The 12,655-nt window shown below is 46.2% G+C and overlaps 1 protein-coding gene across 2 annotated transcripts in view; it reads right to left on the reverse strand.

Annotated features, from left to right (window-relative positions):
* Positions 1–12,655, reverse strand: part of MCM10 (minichromosome maintenance 10 replication initiation factor) — a 130,945-nt gene that overhangs the window by 23,212 nt on the left and 95,078 nt on the right. For both annotated transcript variants that reach the window (XM_069765199.1, XM_069765200.1), the window contains exons 16-18: positions 11,675–11,787; positions 9,604–9,717; positions 8,903–9,048 (exon numbers count right to left, since the gene is read on the reverse strand). In XM_069765199.1, the coding sequence (XP_069621300.1) occupies positions 8,903–9,048; positions 9,604–9,717; positions 11,675–11,787 (373 nt within the window). The remainder of the gene's footprint in view (positions 1–8,902; positions 9,049–9,603; positions 9,718–11,674; positions 11,788–12,655) is intronic.

Here is a 12,655-nt window from a genome sequence, read left to right on the forward strand (position 1 = left end):
AAGACTTCCATGAATAGGCTTAAGCTGGGGCCTAAATTTCTGCAGCCGGCGTTGTAGTGGCCAAGAAAATCGAGCGCTCCAATGCCAGGTGAGAAGCGCCAAAAAAGCAGGCGGAGCCGCCTTCGTGCGGGCGCAGCTCCCGGGATGCGGCCTACACATCGGCCGAAGGCGGGGGCTAAAGTTTTGCAGCCGGTCGGAGCGTTACCTCAGGGAGGTGGGCCACATGGGAAGTGGCTGAGGCTGCCTGTCAGCATGTGAATATCCTGCTGCAGAGGCCCATCGCTGACTGGATCCACTCACCATCGCTGCGCATCCCGGCATGGAGCCGCCGCGATGACTGGGTTTCAGCGCCGAGGAAAGCACGCGCACTGTATTTTTTTTGCTGGAGGTGCAAGGATAGAGGGATAAACCTTAATCGACCATCCCTTTGTTAGGGAGGTGGAGAGGAACCGTCCGCCTCCTTGTGCCATCCGCTTTCACAGTGCTGGGACAGTGGGGGCTGCTCGGACACCATAGAGAGGGGCCTCTGTACATCCACGAAGTTCACCGGGTGGACAGGGCTAAATGTCCCGCTATAGGCCTGGCTGGGGAAGAGGGTAAGTGGAGGCAACACTCCATGTGCTCGTCCGTTCAGGGAGATCGGTGCCCTTGAAGGGGTCCGTCGCCCCTAAGAATCAGCCCAAGCATGGCATCCCATGTCGCAGGATGGGGTACAGAGAGGCGACACTCTCTGTGCTCGCCTGTTGATGGTTCGGGGAGATCGGAACCTTGAAAGGCTCCGTCGCCCCATTCGTCCGTGGAAAAAAAATCAAAAATGTAAAAGGTAAAAAACAGAAGAATAAAGAGCTTTGGGGGTCTGAATAACAGACCCGCCCGTGTGCCTCCTACGGACACTAAGCAAGAACTGGTTAGCTGAGAGCCAGCAGAAGGGTGTATACTGCAGGGGAGGAGCTAACTTTCTTTGTATCACTTAGTGTCAGCCTCCTAGTGGCAGCAGCATACACTACAGTCTGTGTCCCCCAATGAGGCGAAGGAGAAATACAACGCAGCGTTTCCACGTGGTATTTTCCGCACCATGGGCACAGCGGATTTGGTTTTCCATAGGTTTACAGGGTACTGTAAACCTGATGGAAAACTGCTGCGAATCCGCAGCGGCCAATCCGCAGCCAAATCCGCACCGTGTGCACATAGCCTAACCCTATTTCCAAGCCTAACCCTAGTGGAAAGATAAAAATAAATATATTTTCTTTACTTCATTATTTTCCCTACCTATGGGGGTGATAAAGGGGGAGGGGGTGTTACTTACGATTTTTTTAAATTTTGATCACTGTGATAGACCCTATCATAGTGATCAAAATGTACCTCTAATGAAAGAATGAATCTGGCAATGCGCATGCGCCCACCATTTTGGAAGATGGCGGCGCCCATCGGAGAAGACGGACAGACACCGGAGGTATGGGGGGGGATTGCACCGTGGAAGGAGCTGAGTACAGGACGGAGGGGAGAGGAGGGCAGGTCGGAGGGGAGGATAGACTGACGGCGGCGGGGGGCAGATCGCGGTCTCCAACCGTGGCCGATGATATTGCAGCATCGGCCATGGCTGGATTGTAATATTTCACCAAGTTTCATTGGTGAAATATTACGATTGCTCTGATTGGCTGTTGAAAGTGAATCCGTCAATCAGAGCGATTGTAGCCGGTGTTGGGGGGTTCAAAACCACCTCCCATGGGCTCAAGTAAAAGCCCCCCGTTCCAGCAGGGCGGGTGAAATTTCAGTTAACCCTTTCACCCGACCTGCAGGAACGCGATCATTCTGTGACACAGCATATGCGTCACAGGTCGGATTGACAGACTTTCATGACGCATACGCTGTGTCACAGGTCGGGAAGGGGTTAAATATGAAAGTGGTGTCACTCAAAATAGTTAAATAAAATTTCCCACATGTCTACTTTACATCAGCAATTTTGGAAACTATTGTTTTTTGTTAGGACATTATAAGGCTAAACGTTCATCTGGACGTTTTCTCCGTCCGACGGAAACGACTATTTTGTCGGATCCCCCCAAAAAATATGGTTGAAACGTCTGGCCATCAGGCGCAATCCGGCGCTAAAAAAACTCTGAGAAAAAAAATGGTTTCGGCGTAAAAAAAAAAAACAACCGGATCCGGTTTTTCAAAACTTGCCGGATTGTGCCTCAAGCAAAAACATTATGTGTGAAAGTAGCCTAAGGGGTGATAAAGGGGATTTACAATTTTTTATTTTGATCATTGTCATTGTAATAGACCCTATCACAGTGATCAAAATTAACCAATAGGAAAAACGTTCTATTGTTGCCGGCCAGCAGATCTCGGCGGGCACACTGCGCATGCACCCGCCACTTTCTCCCGGAAGACGCCGACGGCCCAGCGTCTTTGCTATATCTTTTTCTTCCCCCATCTCTCACTTTTTACACATTGGGAAATTCTTTCCCTTTTCATTTACTGACCTTAATTTGTCATGTGGGTCAATACCCGGTTAACACATCTGTTTCAGAGTACTTTTTACCGTATATACTCGAGTATAAGCCGACCCCCCTAATTTTGCCACAAAAAACTGAGAAAACTTATTGACTCGAGTATAAGCCTAGGGTGGAAATGCAGCATTTACCGGTGAATTTCAAAAATAAACATAGATCCCATAGCTGTGCCATATAGTGCTCTGCATGTTCATTATTTCCCCATAGCTGTGCCCCATATAGTGCTCTGCACTGCTCATTATTGCCCCATAGCTGTGCCATATAGTGCTCTGCACCGTTCATTATTGCCCCATAGCTGTGCCATATAGTGCTCTGCATCGTTCATATTTGCCCATAGCTGTGCCATATAGTGCTCTGCGCCGTTCATATTTCCCCATAGCTGTGCCATATAGTGCTCTGCACCTTTCATTATTGCCCCATAGCTGTGCCATATAGTGCTCTGCGCCGTTCATATTTCCCCATAGCTGTGCCATATAGTGCTCTGCACCGTTCATTATTTCCCCATAGCTGTGCCATATAGTGCTCTGCACCAATCATATTTCCCCATAGCTGTGCCATATAGTGCTCTGCACCATTCATATTTCCCCATAGCTGTGCCATATAGTGCTCTGCGTCGTTCATATTGCCCCATAGCTGTGCCATACAGTGCTCTGCACCGTTCATTATTGCCCCATAGCTGTGCCATATAGTGCTCTGCACTGTTCATTATTGCCCCATAGCTGTGCCATATAGTGCTCTGTACCGTTCATTATTTCCCCATAGCTGCCATATAGTGCTCTGCACCATTCATTATTTCCCCATAGCTGTGCCATATAGTGCTCTGCACCGTTCATTATTGCCCCATAGCTGCCATATAGTGCTCTGCACCGTTCATTATTGCCCCATAGCTGTGCCATATAGTGCACTGCGCCGTTCATTATTGCCCCATAGCTGCGCCATATAGTACTCTGCACCGTTCACATTTCCCCATAGCTGTGCCATATAGTGCTCTGCACCGTTCATATTTCCCCATAGCTGTGCCATATAGTGCTCTGCACCGTTCATATTTCCCCATAGCTGTGCCCCATATAGCGCTCTGCATCGTTCATATTTCCCCATAGCTGTGCCATATAGTGCTCTGCACCGTTCATATTTCCCCATAGCTGTGCCATATAGTGCTCTGCACCGTTCATATTTCCCCATAGCTGTGCCATATAGTGCTCTGCACCGTTCATATTTCCCCATAGCTGTGCCCCATATAGTGCTCTGCATCGTTCATATTTCCCCATAGCTGTGCCATATAGTGCTCTGCATCGTTCATATTTCCCCATAGATGCTCCACATAAATCTGTGCAGCTGCTGCTGCAGTGTAAAAAAAAGCCATACTCACCTCTCTTGCTTGCAGCTTCCAGCTTCCGGTCCCGGCGTCTCTCCGCACTGACTGATCAGGCAGAGGGCAGCGCGCACACTATATGCGTCATCGCGCCCTCTCACCTGCACAGTCAGAGCGGAGAGACGCCGGTAACGGGGACAGGTAAATATGCTATACTTACCTGGTCCCGGCGTCCGGCTCCTTCTCCCGGACAGCTGTCTTCGGTGCCGCAGCTTTTTCCTCTATCAGCGGTCACCGTTACCGCTGATTAGAGAAATGACTATGTGGCTCCACCCCTATGGGAGGTGGAGCCGCATATTCATTTATCTAATCAGCGGTCCCACGTGACCGCTGAACAGTGGAAGAACTGCAGAACCGAAGACCGTGGGACAGGCGGGGAGCGTCAGGATCGCTGGAAGCAGGTAAGTATGCCTCAGCGCCCTCACCTGCCACCCACCTTGACTCGAGTATAAGCCGAGAGGGGCACTTTCAGCCCAAAAATTTGGGCTGAAAATTTCGGCTTATACTCGAGTATATACGGTATATTTATATTAAAGTGAATATAGTTAAACATCCAATCTGACAGTTAACAGATTTTCATTGATATGTTAAAAGTATAAGGGTATGTTTCTACGGTCAGGGAACGCTGCGTACAGCCGCAGTGTCCTGATGTTACAGCATAGTGGAGATTTTATGAAACCTCCGCTATGCGTTCAAAGACGCAGGTGGCAGACCTGCATATATGCACTTGCGGCGCGTCTTTATAGACTGCAGCATGTCCAGCGTCGGACTGGAGCACCTTGGGCCCACCAGAGAAAACCATTCTTGGGGCCCACTATGTAGCTACATAGAAATAGATACAAGACCACCAATTGTTCGGCAAAAAGCGCTAATATCAGGGTATAATATAAGGTAGTACACGTCTTAATTATGTAGCAAGGGGTGGGGTAGCTCCCTCGCATAATAATTATTATTGATTGTTATAGCGCCATTTATTCCATGGAGCTTTACATGTGAGGAGGGGTATACATAATAAAAACAAGTACAATAATCTTAAACAATACAAGTCATAACTGGTACAGGAGGAGTGAGGACCCTGCCCGCGAAGGCTCACAATCTACAAGGGATGGGTGAGAATACAGTAGGTGAGAATAGAGCTGGTCATGCAGCGGTTTGGTCGATCGGTGGTTACTGCAGGTTGTAGGCTTGTCGGAAGAGGTGGGTCTTCAGGTTCTCTTTGAAGGTTTCGATGGTAGGCGAGAGTCTGATGTGTTGTGGTAGAGGGTTCCAGAGTAGGGGTGATACGTGAGAGAAATCTTGTATACGATTGTGGGAAGAGGAGAAAAGAGGGGAGTAGAGAAGGAGATCTTGTGAGGATCGGAGGTTGCGTGTAAGTAAGTACCAGGAGACGAGGTCACAGATGTATGGAGGAGACAGGTTGTGGATGGCTTTGTACGTCATGGTTAGGGTTTTGTAGTGGAGTCTCTGGGCAATGGGGAGCCAGTGAAGGGATTGACAGAGGGGAGAGGCTGGGGAATAGCAGGGGGGGCAGGTGGATTAGTCGGGCAGCAGAGTTTAGAATAGATTGGAGGGGTGCGAGAGTGTTAGAGGGGAGGCCACAGAGCAGGAGTTTGCAGTAGTCAAGGCGAGAGATGATGAGGGCATGGACTAGGGTTTTTGCAGATTCTTGGTTGAGGAATGGACTCATGAAATATTTTTGAGTTGAAGTCGGCAGGAAGTGGAAAGGGCTTGGATATGTGGTTTGAAGGAGAGATCAGCGTCAAGGATTACCCCGAGGCAGCGAGCTTGTGTGACTGGGGAGAGTGGGCAGCCATTTACTGCAATGGATAGGTTCGTTGGGAGGGTCGCATGAGATGGGGGAAAGATGATGAATTCTGTTTTGTCCATGTTAAGTTTCAGAAATCTAGTGGAGAAGAAGGATAAAATAGTGGACAGACATTGAGGGATTCTGGTTAGTAGGGAGGTGATATCTGGTCCAGAGATGTAGATCTGTGTGTCATCAGCATAGAGGTGATACTGAAAGCCATGAGATTCTATGAGCTGTCCCAGGCCAAAGGTGTAAATGGAGAAGAGCAGGGGCCCAAGGACTGAACCTTGTGGGACTCCGACAGATAGGGGGCGAGGTGAGGAGGTGGTGTGTGAGTGGGAGACGCTGAATGTCCGGTCTGTTAGGTATGATGAGATCAAGGATAGGGCCAAGTCTGTGATGCCAATGGATGAGAGGGTCTGTAATAATAGGGAATGGCCCACTGTGTCAAAGGCAGCCGACAGGTCGAGGAGGAGGACAGAGTATTGTCGCTTGCTCTTGGTGGTTAAGAGGTCATTGGTGACCTTAGTTAGGGCAGTTTCAGTGGAATGGTGTGACCGGAAGCCAGATTGAAAGCGATCAAAGAGGGAGCAAGAAGAGAGATGGGAGGACAGCATAATATAAGTTAGCCCCCCCACAGAATATAATTTAGCCCCCTCATAAAATATAATGCAGTCCCCTCTAATAGAATATAATGCAGCACCCCACAAAATATAATGCAACCCCCTCAGGTATAACGCAGTCCCCACCATAGAATATAATGTAGCACCCTCATAGGGTATAATGCAGTCCCCTCATATAGTATAATGCAGCCACCACAGAATATAATGTAGTCAACTGAGATAATGCAGCCCTACCACAGAATATAATGCAGCCCCCCATAGAGTATACTGTAGCCCCCTCATAGTATGATGTAGCCCCCTATAATATAATGTAGTCCCGAGAATAATGCAGTCCCCCCACAGAATATAATGTAGCCCCCTCAAAGTATAATGAAGCCCCTCTCCACCCCCATCATTGTCCTCATCACCACCTACATCATTGCCTTGTCCCCACCACCCCTATCATTCTCCCCCACCACCTCCATCACTGCCCATTCCACCACCTGCATCATTGCCTCCTCCCCACCATTGTCCATTTCATCACCTCCATCATTGCCTCCCCCCACCACCATCCTTGCCCATTTCATCACCTCCATCACTGCCTCCCACCACCACCATTGACCATCACCTCCATCATTGCCTCTCCACCTCCATCATTGCCTCCCCCTACCACCATTGCCCATTTCATCACCTCCATAATTGCCTCCCACCACCATTGCCCATCATCTCAATCATTGCCTCCCCCACCACCATCCTTGCCACTCACCTCCATCATTGCCTCCCCCCACCACCATCATTGCCTCCCCCACCACCATCCTTGCCCATCACCTCCATCATTGCCTCCCCCCACCATCATTGCCCATTTCATTACCTCCATCACTGCCTCCCACCACCACCATTGCCCATCACCTCCATCATTGCCTCTCCACCACCATCATTGCCTCCCACCACCACTGCCCATTTCATCACCTCCATCATTGCCTCCCCCCACCACCATCATTGCCCATCACCTCCATCATTGCCTCCCCATCATTGCCTATCACCTCCATCATTGCCTCCCATACCATCATTGCCCATCACCTCCATCATTGCCTCCCCCACCATCATTGCCTCCCCTCGCGCTCATTGCCCATCACCTCCATCATTGCCTCCCCCACCATCATTGCCTCCCCTCACCCTCATCATTCCCTCCCTCACCATGATTGCCCATCACCTCCATCATTGTCTCCCCCTCACTGCCCATCACTTCCATAATTGCCTCCCCTCACCTCCATCATTGCCTCTCCACCACCACCATCATTGCCCATCACCTTCATCATTGTCTTCCCCCCACCATCATTGCCCATCACCTCCATCATTGTCTCCCCCAACCACAATCATTGCCCATCACCTCCATCATTGTCTCCCCCCACCAATATCATTGTCCTTCACCACACACACACACAGCTGACCGCAGCTCATCACACACACACACACACACACACACACACACACACACACAGAGGTAGGCAGGCAAGCAGGGACACACGCAGGCACGCAAGCAGGGACACACGCAGGCACGCAGCACAGCTCACCTCCCCACAGCAGCAGCTCATTCCAGCAGCCTCTTCCTCGCTGGATTCCTGGAAGCTTTCTGACTGAGACAGCACCACGCTGGATGATGACGTCATCCAGCTGGGCTGTCTCAGACAGGAAGCAGGACGCCGGGAGGTGAGCTGCTCTGGGAGTCTGTGTGCCTGCATGTGTATGTGTGCGGTGCGATGCTGTGTGTGGGGGTGCGGTACTTTGTGAGTGTGTGTGTGGGGTGCGGCTTTACATGCAGGCAGTGTTAGCTGCACCCTGCCGCTAACGCTGCCCGCTATTAAAGAGAAATGGCATTCACGCTTCTACACGCCCATAGGGTCGTGGGGAAGCGTGAATATTCATTTGGCTTTAGCAGCGGGGACAGGATCCTGTCTCCAGCTGCTGCTACTGGCACAGGGTGGGCCCCCTTGACTCAGGGGCCCTATAGCCACTGGCAAGGGGCCCCTGGAGCAGTGGGGGCCCTAGGCAGCTGCTGGCCAGTATGCCAGCAGGTGTCAGTGCCTAGGCCCACCGGAGAATCCTCTGGTGGGCCAGTCCGAGCCTGAGCATGTCTATTTATCTTGCAGAGACTCTCAGTCTCCACAAGATAAATTACAGTCTATGTATAGGATGCGGTGATTCCGCATGGTTCAATGAACACATGCGGAATCACCGCGCATACAAGAGCCAGCAGCGCTTTGGACGGAGCTGCGTCCAAAGCACTGCCAGTCCGTACCGTGGAAACATGCCATTCATTAGTGTCAGATTTTCTGTATGATGGTCTGTGTCCAGGCCCTCCACGGACTCATTCATACCCTCTTTTATGTCTACTTTGTATTGTTATATTTGAAAAATTTAATAAAAGCTTGATTCAAAAGGCAACATGTTTTCCTAAGAATAGGATACCTCAATCGGCTCAGCTTTCCTGGTTTATATACTGCTGTTCACAGATTAACCATCTTGTTGTTTGACATAACAGGATCACCCTCCTTTCTTTCTATTAAATGTGCTAAACAGTATTCTATATCATAGTCTGATTTTATACCTGCAGGGCTTCTTAGGTAGTCGATCTAGTGCAATTGTTCTGTTACCACATGGACACTTGAAAAAACGTTTCACTGCATCATGCCAATGGAAGTCATGGTTTTCACTAACACACGTGTCCAGTGGCTTGTAATGCGTGTACTTGCACTGTCAAGACAGATGAAAACATAACAAAATCAGTCACTATCAAAATTGCATGTTCATACAACGCTATATAGCGTAATGTTCTAGTTTTCACTAGTCATGTTACACTGTCAATCCCTAAATTAGTTCATAGTTTAGTGCATGTATGAGGCAAAAACACGTGCCTGTATGCAGTTTACCTCCAGCGGTGGGGTGGGAACGTTAAGGTACAGAAGCATGATATTGCAAAAAGTAATATTTTGTAGGAATCACATCTTTGCTGATTTAAAAGGAGTCTTATATTTTGCCTTAAAGGTCTAATCACTGGGAGTCATACAGCCGGGACAACTAATTACTGCTTACAATTAAACTATGCCGGCAATAAAAAGGAAAGTTTGTTGTTCACATCCAAAAACTGAAAATGTCTGTTATCCTTCCAGCTGACACATGTATTGCATTTTACAGTATATTAGATGAATGCTGGTAAAAACTCATATTGCCTTGTAGGTAAAACAAGTCTTCACTCACTATTGCACTTCAATTTTCAGAGTTGTCGTCGCGCAGCAGTTCCACACTCACCGTTTTACAGGTCACCACGCGACATTTCTGTTCTTTTATACTTTTCATCTTCTCTTCCATCTGCTCTTTTTTCACAAGTGGATCAAAATATTTTTCTTGCATCTCAGCTTCAGCCTAAATGACCATAAGAACAAGGAGACCATTACATGAGCAAAGTTCGATTTAAATAGACAGTAGCTATATATCCAAAAAGCAATATAAACCTATAAATATAGCATGCAAAGAAAAATATTTATTAATTCATACACAATCTTTAAAAGGAAAAGGATTACAAAGAAATGGTTAAAAGAAGTACATCTCTCCATATGGGTCTATACCTACTTTATACATTTAGTGTTCTAAGATTTTTGCCGTTTGTCAATTTTTCTGAATGGTTTACATATCTGTAGTTATATTATGCTGCTATTTACATATAATATTTTACTATCGAAATGTAGATCACTTATTTATTGAAATTTGATATGACGGACATATTTACAATCATGGTACACCAATATTATGTCTTTTTAATCAATTCTGTGTAATCTTTCTTTTAACCATTTTGTTTGTTGTCTATGAATTAATATATTAAATATTTTTTGCTGCAAGTCAACAGTTCTAATCATACAAAACACAATCAGGCTGTTCTGTGTTAGGTCTTGTGCACAGTGCATTTTTGGTACGCATCTAACAGCAAAATCAAGGTTGCAAGAATTAGAGTATGTTCACGCATTGTGTTTTTCAGTTTTTCTTTAATAATTTTTTTTTTTTTTTAAAACCTTTTCAGCTGCGTTTTTACAGTACCAGCAAAGTCTATGAGATTTCAGAAATCTCATGCACACAGCTTTTTTCCCCCCTCAGTACTTTGTGCAATACCTTGCTTTTTTTTTTTTTGCAAAATGCAGCATATCACTTATTTCAGCTTTTCACCCACTGATAGCAATATGTGGTGCAAAAAAACATTGAAAAAACGCAGGTATCAGTTTTTGGTGCCAAAACCGGATAAAATAGAATCAGATTTCTTGTATGCACTAAGCTTTATCAGCATGCACCAGACACAAATGTAGCATGACAAAAACACGGCAAAAACTAAGCAAAACATGCTTGAAGAAAGTTTATTACTGCAAAGAGAACAGGTTTTGCCTGTAAAAAAAAATGTAACGTGTAAACATAGTCTACGAATAAAAATCAGTATGAAAACTGCAAAAGAAGAGAAAAACAAGCAGCAAAAAACACACGAACAAAGCCTGGGCCATACAGATTTAGAATATGTCTCATCATCTGGAGTGAAAATCCATGAGCAAGTTAAAAATCTCAAATTTGTCTCTTTTTTATAGTTTCCTGAGCCCAATGTAACAAATCAACTACAGAATGGGCCAATTAGGTTAATAAACCAGAAGGACTAAAGCATAATATCACTTCTATGCAAACTGCTTCCCCGGCAAATATGATAATGTCAATTGATTGGCAAAGTCTACCTGTCAAGGGGTGGGATATTAAGTAATCGGTCTACAGTTGATGCCTTTTATTTATGTGGTTTTTTTTTGTTTTGTTTTTTAAAGTCCATAGCTACGTGAGGCAAGTGAGGAACAAATTGATGCTCATAGCCAACCTACATGAGAGTAGTAGACTGGTCATTCTGACTCCTGTACAGCATCTCAAGATCAGCATCAGAACTGGGCCAAAGAAATCGCTAATATGCAATTCATCAGAAGAGCCACCATGTCATACCGATTGCTGGATGCATATGTGTTTCTTAACAAGGGAAGAAATGGTGTTGTGGGAAGAAGACAAACCAGCGAAGGTAGAATAAAATTATGGTTAATACTCTTATGGCAAACCACAGGTTTTGACATTCACATTATCATTGAGACATATTGCCTAAATAAATATTGTTACAAGTAAACTAAATACATTTCCCCATGGGAACAGTATTTCCTGATGGCTGTGGCCTCTTTCTGCAGGTTAATGCATCCTGCCACACTGCAAAAATAGTTCTGGGATGGTGTGAGTAACAATCAAATGGTTATGCAGCATCATTTAGAATTATTTTCCTACGATGTAACAAAATATAACTCCAGTAGTGCAGTACCTCCTTAAGGACACCAGTGTGCTTAGATTTGGCTTTCAGAATCTTCTGGAACTCTTCAGACTGCATGTAAGCAAGTTGTTCTTTGTGTCGTTTCATTGCTGGCTCATTCTCATCTGCAGCAAAGAGTTATAACGTGATAATTATTTTTGTGTCATCAATAACATGATTTTCCAGCTGTTTTGCAAGCTTCATTAGCGCGAGTCAAATGTAATTAAGGTCTGTGGTAAACTGGTCATACAGTCATGTTTTCTGGTCAGATGAGACAAAAGTAGAGCTTTTGGGGCAAAGGCATCAACATAGAGTTTACAGGAGAAAAAAAGAGGCATTCAAAGAAAAGAACACGGTCCCTACAGTCAAACATGGTGGAGGTTCCCTGAGGTTTTGGGGTTGCTTTGCTGCCTCTGACACTGGACTGCTTGACCGTGTGCATGGCATTATGAAGTCTGAAGACTACCAACAAATTTTGCAGCATAATGTAGGGCCCAGTGTGAGAAAGCTGGGTCTCCCTCAGAGGTCATGGGTCTTCCAGCAGGACAATGACCCAAAACACACTTCAAAAAGCACTAGAAAATGGTTTGAGAGAAAGCACTGGAGACTTCTAAGGTGGCCAGCAATGAGTCCAGACCTGACTCCCATAGAACACCTGTGGAGAGATCTAAAAATGGCAGTTTGGAGAAGGCACCCTTCAAATATCAGGGACCTGGAGCAGTTTGCCAAAGAAAAATGGTCTAAAATTCCAGCAGAGCATTGTAAGAAACTCATTGATGGTTACCGGAAGCGGTTGGTCGCAGTTATTTTGGCTAAAGGTTGTGCAACCAAGTATTAGGCTGAGGGTGCCAATACTTTTGTCGGGCCCATTTTTGGAGTTTTGTGTGAAATGATCAATGTTTTGCTTTTTGCTTCATTCTCGTGTGCTTTTTTTATTTAAGACAATTTAAATGAAGATAATACCAAATAATTTGTGTTTGCTATCATTTTCAG

This window comes from Ranitomeya imitator, chromosome 4, assembly GCF_032444005.1.
Source record: "Ranitomeya imitator isolate aRanImi1 chromosome 4, aRanImi1.pri, whole genome shotgun sequence".
NCBI classification, from domain to species: domain Eukaryota; kingdom Metazoa; phylum Chordata; class Amphibia; order Anura; family Dendrobatidae; genus Ranitomeya; species Ranitomeya imitator.